The following is a 24,147-nucleotide window of genomic DNA, read 5'->3' as shown; positions in this document are numbered from 1 at the left end:
TGGTTCGATATCCAAGAGACCGGCCAAAATACTTCGAGCCTCGCGAATATCAAGCCAAGCGGGAATGCTTATAAACAGTTAAACAAAATCGGTCCTTTACATCAAGTTCGAGCCAACGAGGAAATCGAGCCAAGCGATATCGAGCCAACGGGTTCGACTGTATTGCCCGTGACTTCTTGATCCTTTTAGCGGTTAACATTTACTCCGTTGAATTCTGTTCTTCCCTTGTTGCTTGTTCGCTTTTGGTACGTTGTCCCTGTCTAAGAAATTTCCTTAGAATAGCATTCCTCTGTTTTCCTTTCATTTGTTTGGTTTTCTTTATTTTCTAGCAATTCTTAGTAGACATACTATGAAGGAAAATCCGCGTACCACGACTTTTTGTACAACACTAACACGCCAGTAACTTTTTGTGTGTGTTCTTATGTGAATTAATATAACTTTTGTATATGCTATTGGATATATTTATAATTAAAACATTCAAAAATGACCATCAAATTGCAAATAGAATATCAAACGGCTGCGTTGCGAAACAAGGTTGCACTTACACAAATTTTAATCAATCCGAGACTTTAAATGTCTATATTGCTTTCAAATTATCTCACTCACAGAGTCACTGTATCACTATCTCTGCACTGAATATTGATCTATGTGTGGAATAAAACAAATACAGTATAGACAGTTTCTGGAACTTTATTTCCTTTTCCTTACAGAATTACAATTCGTACAGCAGAAACCCAGAGAAAGTAGAGACGCCTTCGCCGAAAAGATAGGCAGAGCCGCCTGAATATTTCGCCCAAACGTGATCGCCCTTCGTCATGTTTGTGAGAACAAAATTCGTTCCCAAGTTCACTTGTCGATTCGTTGACCCGCTGTAGTAGTGTCCGGTCTTCACGTGTAGAATTGGTGCATTTTCCTTCAGCAAATCAATATAGACGTAATACCTCGGGCTCATGTACGCTGCCAAGGAGAATCCGTAAATACCCGATACGGGGGCGACGAAATGCGCGTCGTGCGGTGTGTAGGGTGCGCCAACGTTGATAAGGTCCCCAGTGAAGTTGAAGACGGAGGCGGCGTTCAGGCTCGACATGGTAGACTTGAGGGTTCCGGTGTATGAGACTTGGGTCCGCGGCGCTGGGGTTGTGGGCAGTGGGCACGAGCAAGGGACTGGAATAAGAGAAATTTGAAAAGGTCGACCGTACTTGTAACAAGAAGACAGCCGGTAAGTCGCTGACCGTCCCTTTTAGCAAAGACAAACACAGCGTTAACAGTAAGACTTGGTTGGGGAATCACTTTTCAAATGACAGCATACAATAAGAGTGTTTTTCCGAGTTCGAATTCCGGAGAATAATTAGCTGTAATGATGCTTACCAATACTGGCATTAAGGGTCGACACACTCTGCCGCAGACCTTGAATTCTCGTGTGTAGCTTTTGACGGAGGGCCGCATCTTCGTCCAACAGGAAGCGGATCTGGGATGCCGTCGGGTTCTCTGACACCGCTTCCGCAAGCCGTGTATATCCCACCAAAGCGATGAACAAAAGAACCACAATAAATGACGTCGCCATTAAGAAGTTTTGGATCTCAAAACTGCGATGTTCTACATTTGAGATTAGAAAAGTTCCTTATCAGTTCTTGATTGTACCACATATTAGAACAGATTCCGACCTCGGTGGACATTTGACATCAGGTAATTTTATTTCTTGTCATAGGAACAAAACTTTAAACAATCCGATAAACACATTGAAACGTTTAAATAAAAGACTTACATTGATATTAACAACATGAACTTTATAGAACGAGAGTTGAACTGTTTCTGAGACAAGATAGGAGTTTAGCTTATGCAACTCTTGACCTGTGATTGTGGCCACAAATGTACACGCAAGCACGTGTTAGATTAAGACACAGGACAAATAAGGCAAAAAATAAATAAACTGAAAGTTAAAAACACACAACTGAAACCACTAAACTTGTTAATGAATTGTTATTTATTTCAGGAATCATGAGGTTGTCGGTGTTTTTGTTGACGCTTATGGCAGGTCATGGATTATGCTTTCTACTTGACGACAATTCCTTACAAAACCTTATTTCCCTGATATCGACAGAGAAAAAGATGCGCGCGCAGGTTGAAGCCGATTTACTTGTGCTACAACAGAGCGTTCAAAACCTGAGGAATGGTCATATGGATAGTATGTATGAGATGAACAAGGATTAGTAAAAATTAAGGGACTTCATTATTAAACATAAGTTGGATTTGTCTGATAAGCTTATTTCTCTTATTCTTGATTATGGTAGTGAAGTCTGGGGTGTTGTCAAAGGCAACGCCATCAAGCGAATCCACATGCACAACTGTAATAGATTGTTGGGTGTTATAATAATGAGACATAATGATTTTAATTTTGGTGAGCTTGGACGTGTTCATTAGCTAACAATTAGATACAATACTATTGCAAAGTATTGGGTTAAATTATTAATAATACGTACATGTGCTTGTAAGTTTTATAAAAAACACAACAACATATATACATTATTTTTTTGAGTGACTTTAAAAGGTACACTTATAAAAGTTGGTGTTATTATCAGATCTGTTAAGTTCATTCGGTTTTTATTAAGGTCTTCGAAGATGTAGAGAATAATAAATTATTTCTTGCTCATGTTAAACAGAGACTTAGTGATAGTTCTATCCAAAACTGGAATGGAAGATTAGAAGTCTCTAGTTGAGCATTACTTTATGGCAATATAGCATGTATTAAACTACAACCTTACTTAATACTTTTCGATATCGTGTATTAAGGTTACGTGTATCTACACAAAGACTTATGATCTAGAGTGGAAGATGAGAGTGGCCAAATCCTATACCCGTTGATGAGAGGAAATGTAACACATGTCAAGTCTTGAAGACGAATACCACTTTGTTCTAAACTTTGGCCTATACTCTGATATAAGACGTAAATGTAATGTTTACCACTATATTATACTAGTAGACGTAGACAAATTATGCTGCAAAAACGTATTCAATTTATTACAATTAATAAAGAAAACTAAGTATATATGTTTACAGCGCATTTTATTTAGATCAGATGACATGTATGCGTAATCACTATTGAAAGTGTATTATGATCTATTCGTTTATTAAGAAACGTTTTTTTATTGTAAAGTTAATTACTAATATTTACCTCTTTAACATACATGTAGTATATACATTCACGTATAAATAAGGGTCCATAAGTGAGTGTTCAGCTTAAAGTAATTAGTAAAACTAATTTAAAAGTGATAGTTACGCTTAAAAGTACACATGGTTGCTTAAATCTATAAGAATGTATTAAATACATTCACTTCGACACATACTTTCTGTCCGTTACTAGACACACAAAATTCGCATGTACAATGATTATCTGTAGTATGTTAAAAAAACTAATCGTACCTGATTCATGTAAGACTATTAGAAAAGTAATTTTAGTGAGTTCGTAGCTTAGGCTCCCTATAGTTTCGCTTTGCATAGGTTATTCACATATAAATTTAATAAGATTGAATTATGAAATATTTTTATTTACTGAACTCACGGAATTGATTTATATGTTTATTTGATATTCATTTTTGTGTTGTTTAGTCTTTCAAGTGCACCGCGAAACGTTCACATACGTTAAAAACATTTGTGAATGAAAGAACTTAATGAAGATTAAATTGACAAAGAAACTATATTGGTTACAGTTATAGTATAAATACCTAAGCCGAACTTATCGAACGTAACCAAGACATTTAAAATTCTCATAATTCTATTTCTTAATTTGCAGATCTTTGTAATTGCCCTTCCATGGGTGTTGTAGCCTTCTCAGCTACAATTACAAAAGACGTGACTAACTTTGGTTCGCACCAGCCCCTGGTTTTCGACAAGGTCATCACCAACGTTGGCGGGGCGTACGACTCACGGCATGGAACGTTCCGGGCCCCAGTTGACGGCATATACCAGTTTTCTTTCAGTGCGCTGCAGGTGCGAATGATATTCAGGAAGTCTCTACCTTTTTCTCACAACAGTACTATGTCGAACTCTTGCGACTGGAAACCTTGAATTTTATTTAAGAAGAAGTGTATTTCACTCCATATACATTTCCATTTTTAGAGCCGTATATGATATAGTATATGGCTTATACCTTAAAAGTCCAAGTGCGATGTTCTTTAATCTAAGCTATTTTTAAAGTAATGTTTTAAGGTCCATATCATACACTACAGTTTATGCAATCAGATATATTTGAACAAATACAATTTTGATAAACGTTTCAGGTAAAGAAGTTAAATTACTTCATTTGTTTATTATTATAATTATGTATGTAAAAATGATAAAAATTAACATTAGATAAATAAATACATAAAATCGATTTCCATCACAGCAGAATTCGAACCCGAGTCATGTGTATCCGTCACTAAAGACATCTATTATCGAATTTTTGAACACTTAAAAGTTCTTTAAAATGCAATACAAGTACTTCGAAAACCATTTCGTATGAACGAAAATAAGTTCAGCCCAGTTAAGACCATGTAAATTAAGTTGCATGATTTTCGTTTATCGTTTATATTTTTTCAAAGTCTTAAGGACTGTAAATATCGAAATGAAAGTTGTCGACATTTAAATGTTTGTGTTTATTAAAACAACGCTATATTTTTTGAAAACATTTTGTGCTTTCACGTAGTTGAAATTCAAGGGTTCCAATTCAACATGTTTTTTTTTTCTTTTAAATATTTGTAAATGCAAACACATACGCTTGCACCATTAGAGGATTCTTTTTTAAGGGCACCTCAACAATGTGGCTTGGGCTAGAGTTGGTACGCGACGGTGTCGTCATAGGGCGCGTAAAAACGGGTGACAACGGCTACTACAATCAAGGAACGAACGTCATTAACGCGCGTCTAAAGGCTACAAATGACGTCTGGGTACGTCACATGACCGATTCGGACAACAAACACGTCGTTGCCGACGGTGGTTACTTCACGTCCTTCTCGGGACATTTGATCGCTACTGAGTGAAATAGGCCTAACAAATGGTTTTACTTGTGTGTAGCTGTTTGGAAAATAAAACAATTTGTGAGAACTGTTTTGTTTGTTGTATTCAATTAAGATGCGGCTTTTAATCATGCATGTTGTCAAGATGCATATGTTAAAACTGTATTCAATGCGATTATACTGCGAGTGAAGCCAGGTCCCTCTTGCCTTTCCCGTTTAGTTGCAGCACCGTGGCACGATGCCGTCGAACGAAGAACAAACACTCATGTGAACGGCTTGCATTGTAAATCTGTGTGTATGCAAGTTTTTAGTACATTACCAGTGTGATTAACCAAGTTTATGCTGAACAAGGCTGATGACTCCATACACTGTCTCCTGATGGAGATTTTATAGATGTAGATATTGTTTCAGCGAAATATTTTGAACGAAATTTGACACAAACTGCCTGCATGGTAAGCTTTACTAATAGCGCAGTAGTCGTATTTCAGGACTTTTCTTTACAGTTTGATTTCAGTTACTCCAAGTACTGCTAAAGGTACTGTGCGTAATGTTAAAGGTGTAGTTTGTATCATTAAAGGTACTGTGCGTAATGTTAAAGGTGTAGTTTGTATCATTATAGGTACTGTGCGTACTGTTAAAGGTGTAGTTCGTATCATTATAGGTACTGTGCGTAATGTTATGGGTGTAGTTTGTATCATTATAGGTACTGTGCGTACTGTTAAGTGTAGTTTGTATCATTATAGGTACTGTGCGTACTGTTAAAGGTGTAGTTTGTATCATTATAGGTACTGTGCGTACTGTTAAAGGTGTAGTTTGTATCATTATAGGTACTGTGCGTACTGTTAAATGTGTAGTTTGTATCATTATAGGTACTGTGCGTACTGTTATAGGTGTAGTTTGTATCATTATAGGTACTGTGCGTACTGTTAAAGGTGTAGTTTGTATCATTATAGGTACTGTGCGTACTGTTAAAGGTGTAGTTTGTATCATTATAGGTACTATGCGTACTGTTATAGGTGTAGTTTGTATCATTATAGGTACTGTGCGTACTGTTAAAGGTGTAGTTTGTATCATTATAGGTACTGTGCGTACTGTTAAAGGTGTAGTTTGTATCATTATAGGTACTGTGCGTACTGTTAAAGGTGTAGTTTGTATCATTATAGGTACTGTGCGTACTGTTAAGTGTAGTTTGTATCATTATAGGTACTGTGCGTACTGTTAAAGGTACTGTGCGTAATGTTAAAGGTGTAGTTTGTATCATTATAGGTACTGTGCGTACTGTTATGGGTGTAGTTTGTATCATTATAGGTACTGTGCGTACTGTTAAGTGTAGTTTGTATCATTATAGGTACTGTGCGTACTGTTAAGTGTAGTTTGTATCATTATAGGTACTGTGCGTACTGTTAAAGGTGTAGTTTGTATCATTATAGGTACTGTGCGTACTGTTAAGTGTAGTTTGTATCATTATAGGTACTGTGCGTACTGTTAAAGGTGTAGTTTGTATCATTATAGGTACTGTGCGTAATTCAATGGGTGTAGTTTGTACCATTATAGGTACTGTGCGTACTGTTAAAGGTGTAGTTTGTATCATTATAGGTACTGTGCGTACTGTTAAAGGTGTAGTTTGTATCATTATAGGTACTGTACGTAATGTTATGGGTATAGTTTGTATCATTATAGGTACTATGCGTACTGTTAAAGGTGTAGTTTGTATCATTATAGGTACTGTGCGTACTGTTAAAGGTGTAGTTTGTATCATTATAGGTACTGTGCGTAATGTAATGGGTGTAGTTTGTACCATTATAGGTACTGTGCGTACTGTTAAAGGTGTAGTTTGTATCATTATAGGTACTGTGCGTACTGTTAAAGGTGTAGTTTGTATCATTATAGGTACTGTGCGTAATGTAATGGGTGTAGTTTGTACCATTATAGGTACTGTTCGTACTGTTATGGGTGTAGTTTGTATCATTATAGGTACTGTGCATACAGTTATAGGTGTAGTTTGTATCATTATAGGTACTGTGCGTACTGTTATGGGTGTAGTTTGTATCATTATAGGTACTGTGCGTACTGTTAAAGGTGTAGTTTGTATCATTATAGGTACTGTGCGTACTGTTAAAGTTGTAGTTTGTATCATTATAGGTACTGTGCGTACTGTTATGGGTGTAGTTTGTATCATTATAGGTACTGTGCGTACTGTTAAAGGTGTAGTTTGTATCATTATAGATACTGTGCGTACTGTTATGGGTGTAGTTTGTATCATTATAGATACTGTGCGTACTGTTATGGGTGTAGTTTGTATCATTATAGATACTGTGCGTACTGTTATGGGTGTAGTTTGTATCATTATAGATACTGTGCGTACTGTTATGGGTGTAGTTTGTATCATTATAGATACTGTGCGTACTGTTATGGGTGTAGTTTGTATCATTATAGGTACTGTGCGTACTGTTAAAGGTGTAGTTTGTATCAATATAGGTACTGTGCGTACTGTTATGGGTGTAGTTTGTATCATTATAGGTACTGTGCGTACTGTTATGGGTGTAGTTTGTATCATTATAGGTATTATGCGTACTGTTAAAGTTGTAGTTTGTATCATTATAGGTACTGTGCGTACTGTTATAGGTGTAGTTTGTATCATTATAGATACTGTGCGTACTGTTATGGGTGTAGTTTGTATCATTATAGGTACTATGCGTACTGTTAAAGGTGTAGTTTGTATCATTATAGATACTATGCGTACTGTTATGGGTGTAGTTTGTATCATTATAGATACTGTGCGTACTGTTATGGGTGTAGTTTGTATCATTATAGGTACTGTGCGTACTGTTAAGGTTGTAGTTTGTATCATTATAGGTACTGTGCGTACTGTTATAGGTGTAGTTTGTATCATTATAGGTACTATGCGTACTGTTAAAGTTGTAGTTTGTATCATTATAGGTACTGTGCGTACTGTTATAGGTGTAGTTTGTATCATTATAGGTACTGTGCGTACTGTTAAAGTTGTAGTTTGTATCATTATAGGTACTGTGCGTACTGTTATAGGTGTAGTTTGTATCATTATAGGTACTATGCGTACTGTTAAAGTTGTAGTTTGTATCATTATAGGTACTGTGCGTACTGTTATAGGTGTAGTTTGTATCATTATAGGTACTGTGCGTACTGTTATGGGTGTAGTTTGTATCATTATAGGTACTATGCGTACTGTTATGGGTGTAGTTTGTATCATTATAGATACTGTGCGTACTGTTATGGGTGTAGTTTGTATCATTATAGGTACTATGCGTACTGTTATGGGTGTAGTTTGTATCATTATAGGTACTATGCGTACTGTTATGGGTGTAGTTTGTATCATTATAGATACTGTGCGTACTGTTATGGGTGTAGTTTGTATCATTATAGGTACTGTGCGTACTGTTAAGGTTGTAGTTTGTATCATTATAGGTACTGTGCGTACTGTTATGGGTGTAGTTTGTATCATTATAGGTACTATGCGTACTGTTAAAGTTGTAGTTTGTATCATTATAGGTACTGTGCGTACTGTTATAGGTGTAGTTTGTATCATTATAGGTACTGTGCGTACTGTTATGGGTGTAGTTTGTATCATTATAGGTACTGTGCGTACTGTTAAAGGTGTAGTTTGTATCATTATAGGTACTATGCATACTGTTATGGGTGTAGTTTGTATCATTATAGGTACTGTGCGTACTGTTAAAGGTGTAGTTTGTATCATTATAGGTACTGTGCGTACTGTTATGGGTGTAGTTTGTATCATTATAGGTACTATGCGTACTGTTATAGGTGTAGTTTGTATCATTATAGGTACTGTGCGTACTGTTATAGGTGTAGTTTGTATCATTATAGGTACTGTGCGTACTGTTAAAGGTGTAGTTTGTATCATTATAGGTACTGTGCGTACTGTTAAAGGTGTAGTTTGTATCATTATAGGTACTATGCGTACTGTTATGGGTGTAGTTTGTATCATTATAGGTACTGTGCGTACTGTTATAGGTGTAGTTTGTATCATTATAGGTACTGTGCGTACTGTTATGGGTGTAGTTTGTATCATTATAGGTACTATGCGTACTGTTATAGGTGTAGTTTGTATCATTATAGGTACTGTGCGTACTGTTATAGGTGTAGTTTGTATCATTATAGGTACTGTGCGTACTGTTAAAGGTGTAGTTTGTATCATTATAGGTACTGTGCGTACTGTTAAAGGTGTAGTTTGTATCATTATAGATACTGTGCGTACTGTTATGGGTGTAGTTTGTATCATTATAGGTACTGTGCATACTGTTATAGGTACTGTGCATACTGTTATAGGTAGTTTGTGTACTGCTATAGGTACTGTGCGAACTGTTATAGGTACTGTGCATACTGTTATAGGTACTGTGCATACTGTTATAGGTACTGTGCATACTGTTATAGGTACTGTGCAAACTGTTATAGGTACTGTACATACTGTTATAGGTACTGTGCATACTGTTATAGGTACTGTGCAAACTGTTATAGGTACTGTGCATACTGTTATAGGTAGGTACTGTGCATACTGTTATAGGTACTGTGCATACTGTTATAGGTACTGTGCATACTGTTATAGGTACTGTGCATACTGTTATAGGTAGTATGTGTACTGCTATAGGTACTGTGCGAACTGTTATAGGTACTGTGCATACTGTTATAGGTACTGTGCATACTGTTATAGGTAGTATGTGTACTGCTTTAGGTACTGTGCAAACTGTTATAGGTACTGTGCATACTGTTAAAGGTACTGTGTGAACTGTTAGTACTGTGCAATCAGTTGTTATAGATACTGTGCGTCCTGTTATTGGTACTGTGCATATCGTTATTTTAGGTACTGTATGTTTTGTTAAAGGGCATGTGAGTACTGTTATTGGTACTGTTATTGGTACTCACTACTGTATATACTGTTATAGGTACTGTGCTTACTGTTATAGGTTATAGGTACTGTCTGTACTACTTTTTTCTCACAACCATTCCATTTATATAAGTTTATTTTAAATTTCCATGCTAGGCAATCGCCTTGCAATGCCACAATTCAAACATAAAACATAACCTTAACAAGTCTTTTTATTCATCTTTAAAAAATCAGAAATCAAAGAACAAGTTAAATACTTAAATTCTAACAACTAAATATATATATTATATGCCCAGCACTTTATCCCAATTAATATATGGCAGAGTCCATAGTCATTAACATTCACTTGTTTCTGCACATACTTTTTGTATTGCAAAATGAAAGCTGAAAAAAATGCTGAAAATGTTACAAATAACAGCAATTGCCCTTTTTTACAACTCTTGTAAAGAATAATAATACAAATATATAAATGCTTCCTGCATTTTCAATGTTCACTTTTCTAAATCAGCCGTTGAAAAGACTCGAGGCATAAGTGAAAACAGACCTATGTTATGCTATCAATCTGTCAATTTATTTTTATGTCAAGTAGTAACTATCAACAATATGGAATAATGGGTTGTGGGAAATATCACACTTTCTGAAAATACTAGAATGGCTTTGAACAAGCAGACAGATCATCGGATATAAAAACATGGAATGCCAGTTAACCCTGTACCACGATGGTCTTAAGCAAAACCATCATATCTGTCTGAGATTGTTTGTCTAAGGTTTTAAAATGAATACCGGTAATTTGAATTGATGCCTGAATAGGTCAGGGACAACAACAACCTGGCACCAATTGTATAAAACTGGATAACTTTTCCACATGTTATTTTTTGGTTAGTTTGCAGATGCAAGCAATTTCATTGGTCAACAATCATTATTGGATAAATATTGACCAATCAGTAGACATTTCTACTAACTTTAATCAGACCAAAGAATTAACCAATTGTATACAGTTGGCTGCTGGTTACTTGTTTTATTAATGGCCAATCAATTGACAATCTTTTTTTCCTAGAAGTTGAACAATACTCAATATTCTCTATATAAACTTTAAATTTGAGACTAAAGGACTCTATACAAATTGGCATTAAGAATTTCCAACAGACATATTTACATTTCAATGCAATTATCACACATTAACAATGGAAATAGAACAGAAACAAACATGATACAAACCAATGATTCAAGTCAGACGACAATACATATTTTGGTTAATCAACTTAATATATCATATCATTATATCTTGAAGTCATAAATGTCATCAACAATATAACTTATATCTAATAATTAACAGTATCTTTTATTATTGGCAAGTACATGGAAAAAAGTTTCTATAAATGTTATTCAGTGATATCTGTAGATTAAGCTCATGTATTATTAATAAATAAAATTTATTTTACGCAAATGATAACAAATGCAAGAATATACCTTTTGGGAAATTAAAATGAAAACTTTAATACTAGGTATGCAGAGAAAAGTTGAATAAAGTCAGAACACATACGCTATAACATGCTTATAGTTTACTGTTGAAATCAAGGTTATAAGATCATATATATACTTTGATATTTCATGACAACAAAAATGAATAGACAGGTAGACCAGACATATATTAACAATCTGTTAGAAATAAAACTCATAGCGCTGTAATGCGGCTTAAATAGCGCTGTAGTATGAAATCACTTTCGCATATTGTTGGCTGCATGCAAATACAAAAATAAATGGAATGAAAAAAGGGCTGTACCCTGTACTTGTAACTTGTTACATATAAAGACAAAGAAATCAATACATTTATTTTTGATCGATCAAAACTGTGCTCTGATCTTAGTTTAGAATTTTAGTGCAACAACTCCGGGCCCATCTTGAGGTACGGTACACATCATGAGCAACAACTTTAAATCAGGAAAACTGTGCGCTGATCTTATGGTAGACATTCAAGGAAGGCAACAACTTTGATTGATAGAAACTCCTTGCTCTGATCTTATGCTAGACATTTACGGCAGTAATAACATGTAAATTGAAATTAATAATTCTAATGAATTCAAAACATTATTTAGTGAACAATTCTGAAAGGAAGTTGAATCATGGTGTTTAGCTTAACAGAACATTTGCATCATAGAAACAGTGTGGAAAAATACAATATAAAAAGGGTGTGCAATGAATTTTTGTAAATTACACAATATGTTTATACAGACAGACTTTAATTTATGAACAGATGATTATTTGTTCTAAATTTTCATAGCACAACATTAAATAAGATTTGATATGTTTTAACAATTTTATCACATACAAGATCTAAGTAAAGAATAGTATATACATAGGAATATTAATTGTAAAGGCTTACTGGGTAAGCTTCGTGTTCAATAAATCATTTACTCATACTAAACTTATGCCCAAAATCAACTCTGTTAATTATATTTGTTGAAAAAATAAGTGTGCATAAATTGGAATTTATTTACTCATATTAAACTTATACTCAAAATTAACACTGTTAGTTAATTTACCGGTAATTGAAAAACAACAACAAAAACTGCATAAATCAAAATTTGTCTAATATATCAACAATATATGCAATGCTTATATGTTAATTACCTCAATAATTAAACACAGCAATGTTACTATAATACAGACAGCTTCCTCCTGCATGAGAACATTTTAATGCCTTTTCATGGATTATATGAGATCCAGTCCGTGTTTGCAGGCAGTTAATTTAGTCAGGGGGTATATCTACAAAAAGTTAAATATGATATATTGGATAATGATTTTCAAGATTAAATATTAACATTCGATTCATACATGTAGCACTTTTAACAAATCAATAAAACTATATGACTACAGTAGGATATAAATAACATTGATAAGATATCATCATAATGATACAATCGAATGGCACATAAAACAAACTAGGAACAAGCATGGTAAAACAGAAATTGAATACGCTGACCAAGAAAATGATAAAAAAAAATGTATGAAACTTGAATTACATCAACAATCACACCTTTGATAATTTTCCGCTTCCATTAACCAAAGAAAAATTATATTGAATCCAAGGTCATGCACATTTGTTGTCCATGATTGTCATGTGACTAGTTCATCTCTCCATTGGTTTTACCAATATGAATATTCATATAAGAGTGGTTAGGTGTCATGTCAATTAGAATTCACATTTGGAAAGCTCTTAACAAAACTAAACAAATCCTGGCCACAATGAAGACCCAAAAAAGCATATTTTGAATATTGTTTTTTCAGTTTAATTTTTTTATTGATTCTTACTCTACTTAATAAACCATTTAAACTGACAAAAAACATAAACATAGGGATACTGGAGTTCTAAAATAATGGCATAATTTAATTGAATAATTTAAAGAGCCAAAATTGTGTAAAGAAATAATGAAAAATTGATGGCAAAAGCTGTATAAAGCGGCAAGAAAAATTGAATAATCATGAACAATGTTTAAACAGTTTCTACTTGCTTTATAATATAACTAACATAAAAAAGTTTGAATAAACAAAAAATCCCTATTTACATGTTATTGTTAACCAAATAAAGTTTCACATTTGTGATAGTTTTCTTCAATGTATGAATACAGAAAAAGGCTGCACAACTAACACAAATAATAAAAAAGGGGCCATTTTACCAACGAGCACACAAAAAAAATGTCATAAGATCATGAATTTCCGTTAATATTAAGTGACAAATTAAACTGAAAGTTTAACTTGCAAATTCATAGAAGCTGTTTTTTTAAAAATAATCAATAGATAAAATAACTACTTAGATATATAATTATTCAAAAGAGATCATGTGACACCTGCAATGATAAAATGGGCCTTTAATGCATAGTGTAGGAATATTCTGCTTGTTAAAAGACACATTGACTTGTCTACATGTACCTATTTAAAGTGTAATTTAGTGTAATTTAGTTTTGTCATTGATTACTAGTGAATTATCTTTCTGAAATAAACTCTTAAATAAAATAAGGTTACATACTCTTAGAGATGCATATTAAAGACAGACACTTACAAATAACAACAGTTACTTAAGTTCTTGCAATATGAGCATGATCCATGCATTGTCAAAAGCCTTCAACAATTATATTCTATAAATATGCCAAAACCATTTTCATTACGCCATTAATTATTGTCCCAAAGAAGGCATAGCCATTTGTTTCATTTACAAAATAATAAAAGACTATTATAAAATACATGCACAAATAATACATAACAATAATTTCTAAATAAACAATCATTGTCGGATTTCAAATGATCCAATTAACAACCAGCACCATATACTAAACCTCACTCAGAAAAGGATATATCCTAATCCTAATCTTCTAGGTTGCAACCCTGTTTCAAAGGAATGCAACTATAAAGTTTGATAATGAAAGGTTGAAACTTTAGTGCCAAGTGCACAGGCTTTCTATGGAAACAGTATTTAGTACTAAGACTAAAGCCTACGTTTTAATATGTAGATCATAGTTTGCATAACAAGAGATGTTTGTCAAACATTATGCCCCCCTGAGCGCCATGTTGTCAGGATTATATGGACAATTGAATGAAATATGCATGGACCGAAATGACAGCTGATTTGTTGCTGTTTTAAGATTATGACCATTAAAGTGTGAGGATAAAGTGTGTTATGACCGTCATGACCTTTGACTCTATGAACTCAAAATCCAGAGTCATCAGCTGGTCACCAGAAACCTAAATGTCAAGTTTGAGGGCCATGGGTGCAGGCATTGTCAAGTTATCACAAGACAAGTTTTTTTCGTTCAAGGTCACTGTGACCTTGACCTTTGACCCCTTAAATCATAAGGGGTCATCTACAAGTCAGATGCAACTCCAAGTCAAGTTTGAAGGCCATGGGTTCAGGCATTGTTAAGTTATCACTCGGACAACCTTTTACCATTCAAGATCACTGTGACCTTGACCTTTGGCTCTATGAATCCTAAAATCAATAAGGGTGATCTACTGGTCAGGCTTGACATCCATGTCAAGTTTAAAGATCATAGGTTCAGGCATTTTTGAGATATCAGTGGGGGAAGATTTGTTAATTTTTTTGCGTTAAAGGTTACTCTGACATTGACCTTGCCCTGATGACCCCCAAAGTCGATAAGGGTCATCTACTGGGCAGGCCCAACCTTCATGTCAAGTTTGATGACCATAGGTCCAAGAATTGTCGAGTTTGCTTTCAAGGTCACTGTGACCTTGACCTTTGACCCCTAAAATCAATAGGGGTCATCTACTGGTCAGGCCCAACCTCCATGTCAAGTTTGATGACCATAGGTTCAAGAATTGTCGAGTTTGCTTTCAAGGTCACTGTGACCTTGACCTTTGACCCCTAAAATCAATAGGGGTCATCTACTAGTCAGGCCCAACCTCCATGTCAAGTTTGAGGGCCATGGGTGCAGGCATTGTTGAGTTATAACTTGGACAACCTTTTATCATTCAAGGTCACAGTGACCTTGACCTTTGACCCATTGAGCCCAAAAAACAATAGGGGTCAGCTACTGGTCAGGCCCAACCTCCAAGTCAAGTTTGAGGGCCATGGGTGCAGGCATTTTCACATTATCACTCGGACAACCTTTTACCATTCAAGGTCACTGTGACCTTGACCTTTGGCCTGATGACCCCCAAAAACAATAGGGGTCATCTACTGGTCAGGCCCAACCTCCATGTCAAGTTAGAGGGCCATGGGTGCAGGCATTGTTGAGTTATCACTCGGACAAGCTTTAAAATTATTTTACCATTAAAGGTCACTGTGACCCTGACCTTTGACCTGATGACCCCCAAAATCAATAGGGGTCATCTACTGGTCAGGCCCAACCTTCATGTGAAGTTTGATGACCATACGTCCAGGAATTGTTCAGTTATCACTCGGACAAGCTTTGGTCTACCGACGGACCGACCGACCGACCTACCGACCGACATACCGACATGCCTGTGCAAAGCAATATACCCCTCTTCTTCGAAGGGGGGCATAATAAGCATTCAAAATGTTATTAAGGATTGCAACTAGTATCAAGAAGTCCATCCCAAGATTATGAAAGTTGGAACCACTTAAAACCAAGGGTTACAACTACAGAAAATCACATTCTGCAAAGCTTTAATTATAACTATTATAACCAAACGCTGCAATTCTATTAAAATCAAATACCAAAACCTCTTGGTTGCACCTTTTTAAAACCAAAGACTGCAACTCTAGAAAATAAAGTACCACATTCTTTTGGTTGCAACTATTAAAATCAAGGTCTGCAACTCTAGAAAATCAAGTACTGAAACCTATTGGTTGCACCTTTTTAAAACTAAGGTATGCAACTCTAAAACATCAAGTACTGCATTCTTTTGATTGCAATTATTAAAACCAAGGGCTGCAACTAAAGATATTTTAGGACTGAAAATGTATAAATCCATGGGCAGCAACTCTAGACGATTTGTTCCTGCAGTGGTTGTCTCTCCCTTTCCACTTGTCCGGCAGGAATGATAAGAGATCTTTTGGATGTCAATCTGAAGTTGATAACAGAAACATATCTGTGATGGACAGCAGAAAAAGCATACATTTTTTTTGTCTTGTCAATCCTAAAACAACAAGAATTTTTTATGTTGCTTCAAATACCTTTTAATGTACATAAAATACTCCCAAGAAATATTGATTACTCCCGTTCTGAAAATAAAATGTCATCTGATTTTTTTCTTAATACATGTCTTATAAGTTTATTCAATGATTAAATGAAAAGATGCCAAATGGGACATGGCAAGACCATTGATAGAACCTTTGATACAGGCATAATGCTCTTCCATGCAATTGCAACACAAAATAACTTGAGTTGAACAATATGTGGAACCTGTAACACTACCCCTCGAAAATGGTGAACCTCCACTGCAAGTTTTCACACCTCTTCACTGTTAACCTTCATGGCAAGTTTTTCGAAATCCATCAATGCATGGTCAAGATACAGCCTGGTCAAGGATCATTTCAACCATGAACTGTGCAACACGCTGTCTGATCATGGTGAACATTCATAGCAATTTTTGAAAATCCTATAGTGCATGGTCAAGATACAGTTTAGTTGGACGGACAGACAGACGCACACATAAAACCAACATTGTGACAACTATGCTGGTCACCGCCAGCAGGCTTGACATATATTGGGGAAAAACAGAAAGTGCCTAAAATAAATTGTAGCCACTCAGAATAATGACTGTTCTTCTTACATCACAGAGTTTCCATTACTTTAGAAATAGATTTGTATTCATTATCTAACTAAAAAAGCTTACTGGTATGTGTTTTTGTAACTTCAATGAATACATTCCTCTTCATATTTTGGAAATGACACAGCAATAAATGATGTCAATAGTTACATAGAGACATAACCAAACTGGGTTCATGCAAGCACTCAGTAAAAGAAATTGTTCATCTCTATATTTAGTAAGATATGCAGTTGTCCTTGAATATAATATGAGAATATTTTCTCATACAAATGTTATAGTGCCAGTTTTTTTTTTCACAAACCATTAAGCAGGAAAAAAATATATACCTCATTTGAAACCAGGCATTAAAATTAAAATCAAACAGCATTTAACATTTAAGCTTTGCATGCCTCAAAGCTATCACTTGCCTGTCACATATACATAATTCATATTGACTTGAAAGTATTCTTATTTTCCATGTAGTCTCAAAGTGTCACTACTTTATCTGAAATCATAACCACTATCAAATTAACAAATGAATGGATGGATGGATGGATGGATGGATGGATGAATGAATGAATGAATGAATGAATGAATGAATGAATGAATGAATGAATGAATGAATGAATGAATGAATGAATGAATGAATGAATAAATGAACGAATGAATGAATAAATTACATCTGCTCTTCAGTAACCATTGAAGAATGATTCTTGGACATTTATATATGTTGGATCACCATGGATGATGAAACGTATATTTTTTCTCTCTTATTACAATTGCTGACTGATACTACTACCTATGGTTCGGACCCTAGTCTTAATACATTATGAGGCTTGAAAGCGAATGCTGCCAAGTGACATTAACAGTAGAATCAGATAGAGGCTTTTTGCCTTTTAACCCATGAATAGCAAAATAATTGGGCAGATTGCTTAGAACTTTGTAAATGTTAAAAATGTTGTGAATACCATTATTGCTAACTTTCAAATCTTTACTTCTCTGGAAATTTCATGGACATGCTCGAGATCTGCTGTACTCCTTAAATCATATTATTCAGCAGTGCTTGTTGTTTTTTTTTTTACATATATGAGCACATTATAAACTATGTTTTACCTTTAAAAAATAACAGCAGTGTCGTTCACAACATTGTTAACTTATAAAAAGTTCTCAACATCTGACTTGCCGAGGAAAATGGACAATTAAAAAACAGACAAGTATGATACAGAAAATAACAATTACTGAAAATAGTTTCAATTATTACATGTTTTCCTCAAACAACACTCGCCAATACTTACACATAGAGCCAATGTTGAAACACTGTGGCCAGAAAAAGGAACAGAACACAACATGTGAAAATCACTGCCATTGACAGATTCTGCAAAACAAGGGATTTAAACATTAAATATGCACCAAAATAAATTCATCAATACCAATTGCCATTCAAACAAGAGCTGTTGTAGGACAGCACGCTTAACTATATGCCACTTTGTCTTAGAAATGAATTTAATCCCAACGCAGGTGCGAGTAATACAGCCACTTTATTCTTCTAATAGTCGAGCTAAAAATGCATATTCTAATATACTTTTGACTTCAAAAGGAATATACTCCTGGCAATGAAACAAAAATTTGGTATTATATTAATAATAGGTTGTTCAGCGCTACCATGTCAATTGTCTTCACTTGCCAACAATTCTAACAGACCAGTGGCTTTGATTACAAACAGCCTCAAGCCAGAGTTCAGACTCAAAAGGCATGAAAGTATATCTTCATTGTTACTTTCTTTTTTAAAGTTGAATTTTGATAATGAAATTTACTGAACTTTATTATAACTATTCAAAACTCAATATTATTATTCACATTTAATTTTGTAAAACAAATGGATTTAAGGTGATTTTTTGTAATTTAATTCAAGTGAGTCTGAGTCTAGCTGGTGGGCGTGAACATTTGTGAGAAGGTTCTTAATCATGGCCCTAGATCTTATGCTATCTTCCGTGCAAACTCTTACAAATGAAAAAGTTAAAGAAAATGTGATTCTGTTTCCAAACAACTAACCTGCAGCAATATCATCACAACAATCATGTTTAACGGAATTCTGAAGAAGTTCATCACAGTTGCTCGTGCTAAAATGGAACAGAAATATGCCATGTGACGTCATATATCAGAAATAAAAACATTGTCAACCTAAAATATATAACATAACTTCATATCTTTGAGGATTGATCATTATGTTTACATTTTCATTCAGTACTAGTGATGAAACGATAATCGAGTACAATCGATAAATCGTCGCTGACAATGCAATGTCGGCGACAATCGATAGTGGTTGTACAAAATCGATGTCGCTAATGTTACTTCCGGTAACTAAGTATTTTTTGTTATGCCGTAAATATCAATATTTTTTTCAGTAAATTCTTGTTTAATTCATTTTAACAAGGGGGCTCTCTAACACAAATGCGGTGAATGTCAACACTTTTGCTTTAAAACTTACAAACTCTCCAAGAATTTTAAATAGTTTTTAATTGTTTATATATTTTATATAAAACCTCAATAATCTGTCTGGTGTAGTAGGTCCGGTCTTACCTGCAAATACCGGTGATCCTGGCTCAATGCATTTTGTTTTTAAAACCATTTTTGGTATCAATTATTATTAACAAATTTACTTTTTGATGAAGGTTTTATGAAATTAAGATATTCTAATGAAACCTTCAATATAACAGGTTATTGAATGTTAAGCTGGTTAACAAATATTTAATTTGCTTTTACATGGATTAAATGCTAAAAGTTTTTGACAATTTTCCCTTTTTTGCAATTGTATCATCTGGTGTCTAGTCCCTTTAATAGGTGAAAATCACATGGTGTCTAGTCCCCTTAAGGATCAAAATCACATGGTATCTAGTCACTTTAAGGGGTGAAAATCACAATGTTCTATCTGTTTCTTATTTAATGTTAATTAGAAAGTTTTTGCATTCACGGCTTGGTTTGCTACACTTACTTTCCTCCGGAACGTATTTGCCCCTCATGGTACTCATGGAAGGCCAGAACACGCCCACACACATCTCAAACACAATGAAGGCCATAAATATCACCAACTGGTTCTGAAAATATGAAACATATGGGTTTTGTACAAATGAAAATATCAGAGAAATCTGTAAAATTAATTCAATTTAGTCAGTCACACAAAAGTAACAAAAGAATTGTTTTGTCATAAAATTATGCTAAAACAGGTGCTTATAAATTGAACAAGAGCTGTCAAAGAGACAGTACGCTTGACTATTCCGCCACGTTAAAGTTTCAGGATTTCAAAATTTTAGTTGAACATGCATGTATCATTGTTAAATAAGATTAAATGCAAATCCTAAAGCAGAATTTCTAAGTCAAATAATAAAAGGGCCAAAACTGAGTTATTGGCTGATATGAGCTTAAATGCAAAATCTTCACCAGAATTTCCATGTCAAGTAATAAGGGGGGGGGGGATATTTATTATATGCAAGAAAGAATTATTGAACTTGATTAGTTAGGAAGGTTTGGTGGTGGGAGTCTGTGTATATTCTAACTTGGTTATTCAAGTAGACTGGATGGTTGAGGACCGTTGTAATGAGTCTCAATGTAATACATCAATTTGTAGCTGAGATATTTACCTATGAATCCTTACATGCAAAACCGTAACCAGAGTTTCAAGGCCATTATTATCGTTATATGTATATTAAAATTAGTTTTAACCAGCTTCATTAAGTCATTAGGTTTGATAGTTGGGAATACTTATCTTAAGTTTCAATGCAATACATGATGTATTTGCTGGGATAATGACTTAAAGGTGCTTACATGCAAAACCTTAACCTAGGTGGGACGCGATTCTAGGGTGAGTAGTATAGCTCTCCTTATTTTTTAAACAGTAAATTTAAAAATGTTTTAGAGTTTATAATATGCTTTCTGGTGGTTTAAACTTAATAGAGATTTATTAGTGATATAAAAAAGATTTTCACTGTTTGGACCTTTAGCTCACTCTCACATTGGAATCAAACAGTGCGATGGAGCTGGGTCACAATTTCAACGAAGCCATTTTCAAAGTTATATAACAATTGCATACAATTTGGTGCACTTTTCTGAAAAAATACAACTAGCTTTTGTTTTAAATCATTTTAAATGTTTAGCATGATAATCCCCTGCTGTGCACCTCCTGCTAATGGCACTGGTGTCACAGTAGGGGCCAATTTCCTGTGTATTCGTTTTTTGGCTCAGGGCCATTTAGGGTCCATTTAATAATAAAACCTTCAAAACTGCACAGCAGGATACTCAGATCAGATTGGATAAGAGGGATCAAGGCAAATAGATGAAGATCAATACACAGATGTTGTGTACTGTACACAGGTTGGGGGTGGGAATCACTTATAGAAGGCTTAAACTAGGCCTTTAAGCAATATAAGAAAAAGATAGATTGTTTCAGGGTTAGTTTGCAATATATTTCACCTCATACACCTAGTGTAAATTTCACACATGACTTCACCACTCATGAAAAATAGCTTCTGGGGTTCACTCGATGAAATACCAGTTTATATCTATCTAACATTGAAACAAATAATTATCCTCCATATATTTTCTTTATTAAAATATACAGGTATGGATAATATATTGAAGAAATGTTTTGACTTACGGTAACCCAAAAATAATTTTGAAGAAATATCTTCACTTACACCCTGGAAATAATATTGAAGATATGTTTTGACTTAGCCCTGGAAATAATATAGAAGATATGTTTCAACTTACCCCCGGAAAACATAATCAAGATATGTTTCAACTCACCCCCTGAAATTAAATTGAAGTATAGTTTTGACTTACCCCTGGGAATAATATTGGAGTGGCCAAGGTCATGGCTGCCACAAATAACACTGGCCTGAAACATATCAATAGGTATTAATATGACATTGTGTAGGCAGGTATTCCATAATTTAAGCTATACTGTTACTGTCTAGCTTCATGGGTTAAGCTCATTATAATAACAACACCAACAAGAATCTACCTATAAGGAGTCGTTTCATTAGTCTTTTGTTTAAATGTTTCACTGGCATGTATTTGTAATTTTGCTATATGTTTATGTGATTAGAACTTAAGCCAGTATTTAATTTGAAAACAAAGCTAAAGAAAAAAACAACAACAACCTATTGGTTGCCATCTGTGTATTCATGCAAATTTTAGATTTTTGAAGTTACGACTGAGAATAAATATGTTCATATCAAAACTCAGCACATTATGTTCCGTCTATTTCATAATTATGCAATATGTATTCCAATTTATTCATCAGCTGGCTTCAGCATTCAACAACACTTAAATGTTAAAGTAAAAGGTATAGCAGCACCTTCCTCAGTGATAGACGTATATCATGTTATGAGTTATCAAATATCTTTTAGAAAATTTTCTCAGACTTGTCTCTTCTCAAATGCTACATGTTGATAGCCTATTTAAAAATACCAAAATACATGTACAACTAAATATAATAGTTCAGAAAAGATACACAAAAGACAAATTTTTCTGCTTTGCGTATTTCGTCATTTAACATACTCTGCCTTTTTCAATATACCTCATAAATGACTCCACTGATGTGAACTTGGACAGCAATTTAAACAATGATGATCCAATCATAATGGAAACCTGAAACGAACAAGAAATGCACAACAATTAACATGATTGATAATATAAAAAAAAAATCAGTTACAAACATTAAAAAGCATGAAAGGTGTTAACTTTCAGTGTAAAATTGTATGTATTAGGTCAACATGCAATTCACGAATAGATGAAAGAACCCTTAGGTTGTCCGGTTAGCACATTGGTTAGTGCACTCACTTTTCACCAAGGCGACCCAGGTTTGATTCCCTGCCTGGGTGCATGTGAGTTTGGTTAGTGGTCAACAAGCTGGACAAGTGGGTTTTCTTCAGGTACTCCGGTTTCCCCAACAGCACAAGACCACACGCTTGCGCAACATCATGCCAACGAGAGTGACTTAGTATAAGCTATCATAGCTTCCTTCACAATTGTTTTAAAATATATAATGTTTAAAGTAAAGGAACCTTTTCAAGATTATTATGTTTAACTATTTTTAGCTACAAACAAAAGTATCTTATTTTCAACTAGAGCGCTCTTGAGTACCGGTATGTTTTGGAAGAGGTCAAAACCTTGTAGTATTCATATCAGCAATATGGAATAATTGCATTCGTATACAGCAAACTGGTCTGATTAGAGACTTCTTAGCATTAAGTAGTCATTACACTGCAGTGAGGCTAAGCACATGCCATGCATTATATGTATCGTCAACACCATAGGTCATTTTCTGAAAGCATTTGCATGGACAAAAGCAAGTGTTGTTTTCAGTGACTTTAAAGGGACTAGACACCAGATGGTCCCAAAATCAGAATTAACCTGTTTAAAATTAGCGCATAATGGTTTTCCAGTTTTTAGTGTTTATATTAAGCATGTGAAAGTCATGTGATTAGTAAAGTTACATTTACCGACGCTATTGTTTGCATGGTAGATAAACCCAGTTAATTTCGAATCTGCAAAAGATACATTTGTTGAATGTGATGTGATTTATCAGTGAGTAAGATTCAATGTGTTGTACACTACAATATCATTTTTTGCACAATTTTTGACAATTTTCTTTTTTTCATACGATTGTATCATCTGGTAATTTTCTGCTATTCATTTCCTGTCTCTTTTGAAAACTGTTGCCTAATAATATATGACAAGGAACCAATATTTCACAGATATGGTAAAAATAAATAAAAAACACATACAAATCAAATACAACAATCTATCACATCACACAAAAAACATATCACACACCATGAAACCTGCAAAAATATGACCATGTGGAATTTGGCCCCTGTGCCCATCGGCATCATCATCAGCCCCTAGCAGTTTCCGCTGAGCCACGCTAGAAGGGTCATTAGGGGTCAAAGCTGGGGTCCATTCAAGCACAAACACATACATGGAGCCTTCAAACAGGGACTGTATAAGGCCCAAGCATAGGACCTTGTGGTCTGAAAGAAAACA

General features: G+C 34.6%; 3 protein-coding genes across 3 annotated transcripts in view; 1 reads left to right on the top strand and 2 right to left on the bottom strand.

Moving 5' to 3' along the window:
* Positions 1–712: 712 nt before the first annotated feature.
* On the bottom strand, positions 713–1,564 carry LOC128215979 (complement C1q tumor necrosis factor-related protein 3-like). Its single transcript, XM_052922578.1, has 2 exons — positions 1,369–1,564; positions 713–1,164 (listed from the first exon to the last, which is right to left on the bottom strand). Exons 1-2 carry the CDS (start codon positions 1,562–1,564, stop codon positions 713–715), a joined length of 648 nt encoding a protein of 215 aa, XP_052778538.1.
* Positions 1,565–2,012: 448 nt separating this feature from the next.
* On the top strand, positions 2,013–5,018 carry LOC128217205 (protein HP-25 homolog 1-like). Its single transcript, XM_052924174.1, has 3 exons — positions 2,013–2,185; positions 3,791–3,987; positions 4,785–5,018. The coding sequence occupies exons 1-3, from the start codon at positions 2,029–2,031 to the stop codon at positions 5,016–5,018; spliced, it is 588 nt and encodes a 195-aa protein (XP_052780134.1). The 5' UTR covers positions 2,013–2,028.
* A 5,056-nt stretch (positions 5,019–10,074) lies between these two features.
* Positions 10,075–24,147, bottom strand: part of LOC128217198 (molybdate-anion transporter-like) — a 29,595-nt gene continuing 15,522 nt past the window's right edge. Inside the window, exons 7-13 of the mRNA XM_052924166.1 lie at positions 23,938–24,134; positions 22,679–22,749; positions 21,940–21,994; positions 20,096–20,198; positions 19,156–19,223; positions 18,399–18,478; positions 10,075–16,419 (exon numbers count right to left, since the gene is read on the bottom strand). Of these exons, the coding sequence (XP_052780126.1) occupies positions 16,338–16,419; positions 18,399–18,478; positions 19,156–19,223; positions 20,096–20,198; positions 21,940–21,994; positions 22,679–22,749; positions 23,938–24,134 (656 nt within the window). The 3' untranslated portion in view covers positions 10,075–16,337. The remainder of the gene's footprint in view (positions 16,420–18,398; positions 18,479–19,155; positions 19,224–20,095; positions 20,199–21,939; positions 21,995–22,678; positions 22,750–23,937; positions 24,135–24,147) is intronic.

This window comes from Mya arenaria, chromosome 14 (assembly GCF_026914265.1).
Source record: "Mya arenaria isolate MELC-2E11 chromosome 14, ASM2691426v1".
Taxonomy (NCBI): Eukaryota; Metazoa; Mollusca; class Bivalvia; order Myida; family Myidae; genus Mya; species Mya arenaria.
This window is presented reverse-complemented; position numbering and strand designations above follow the sequence as displayed.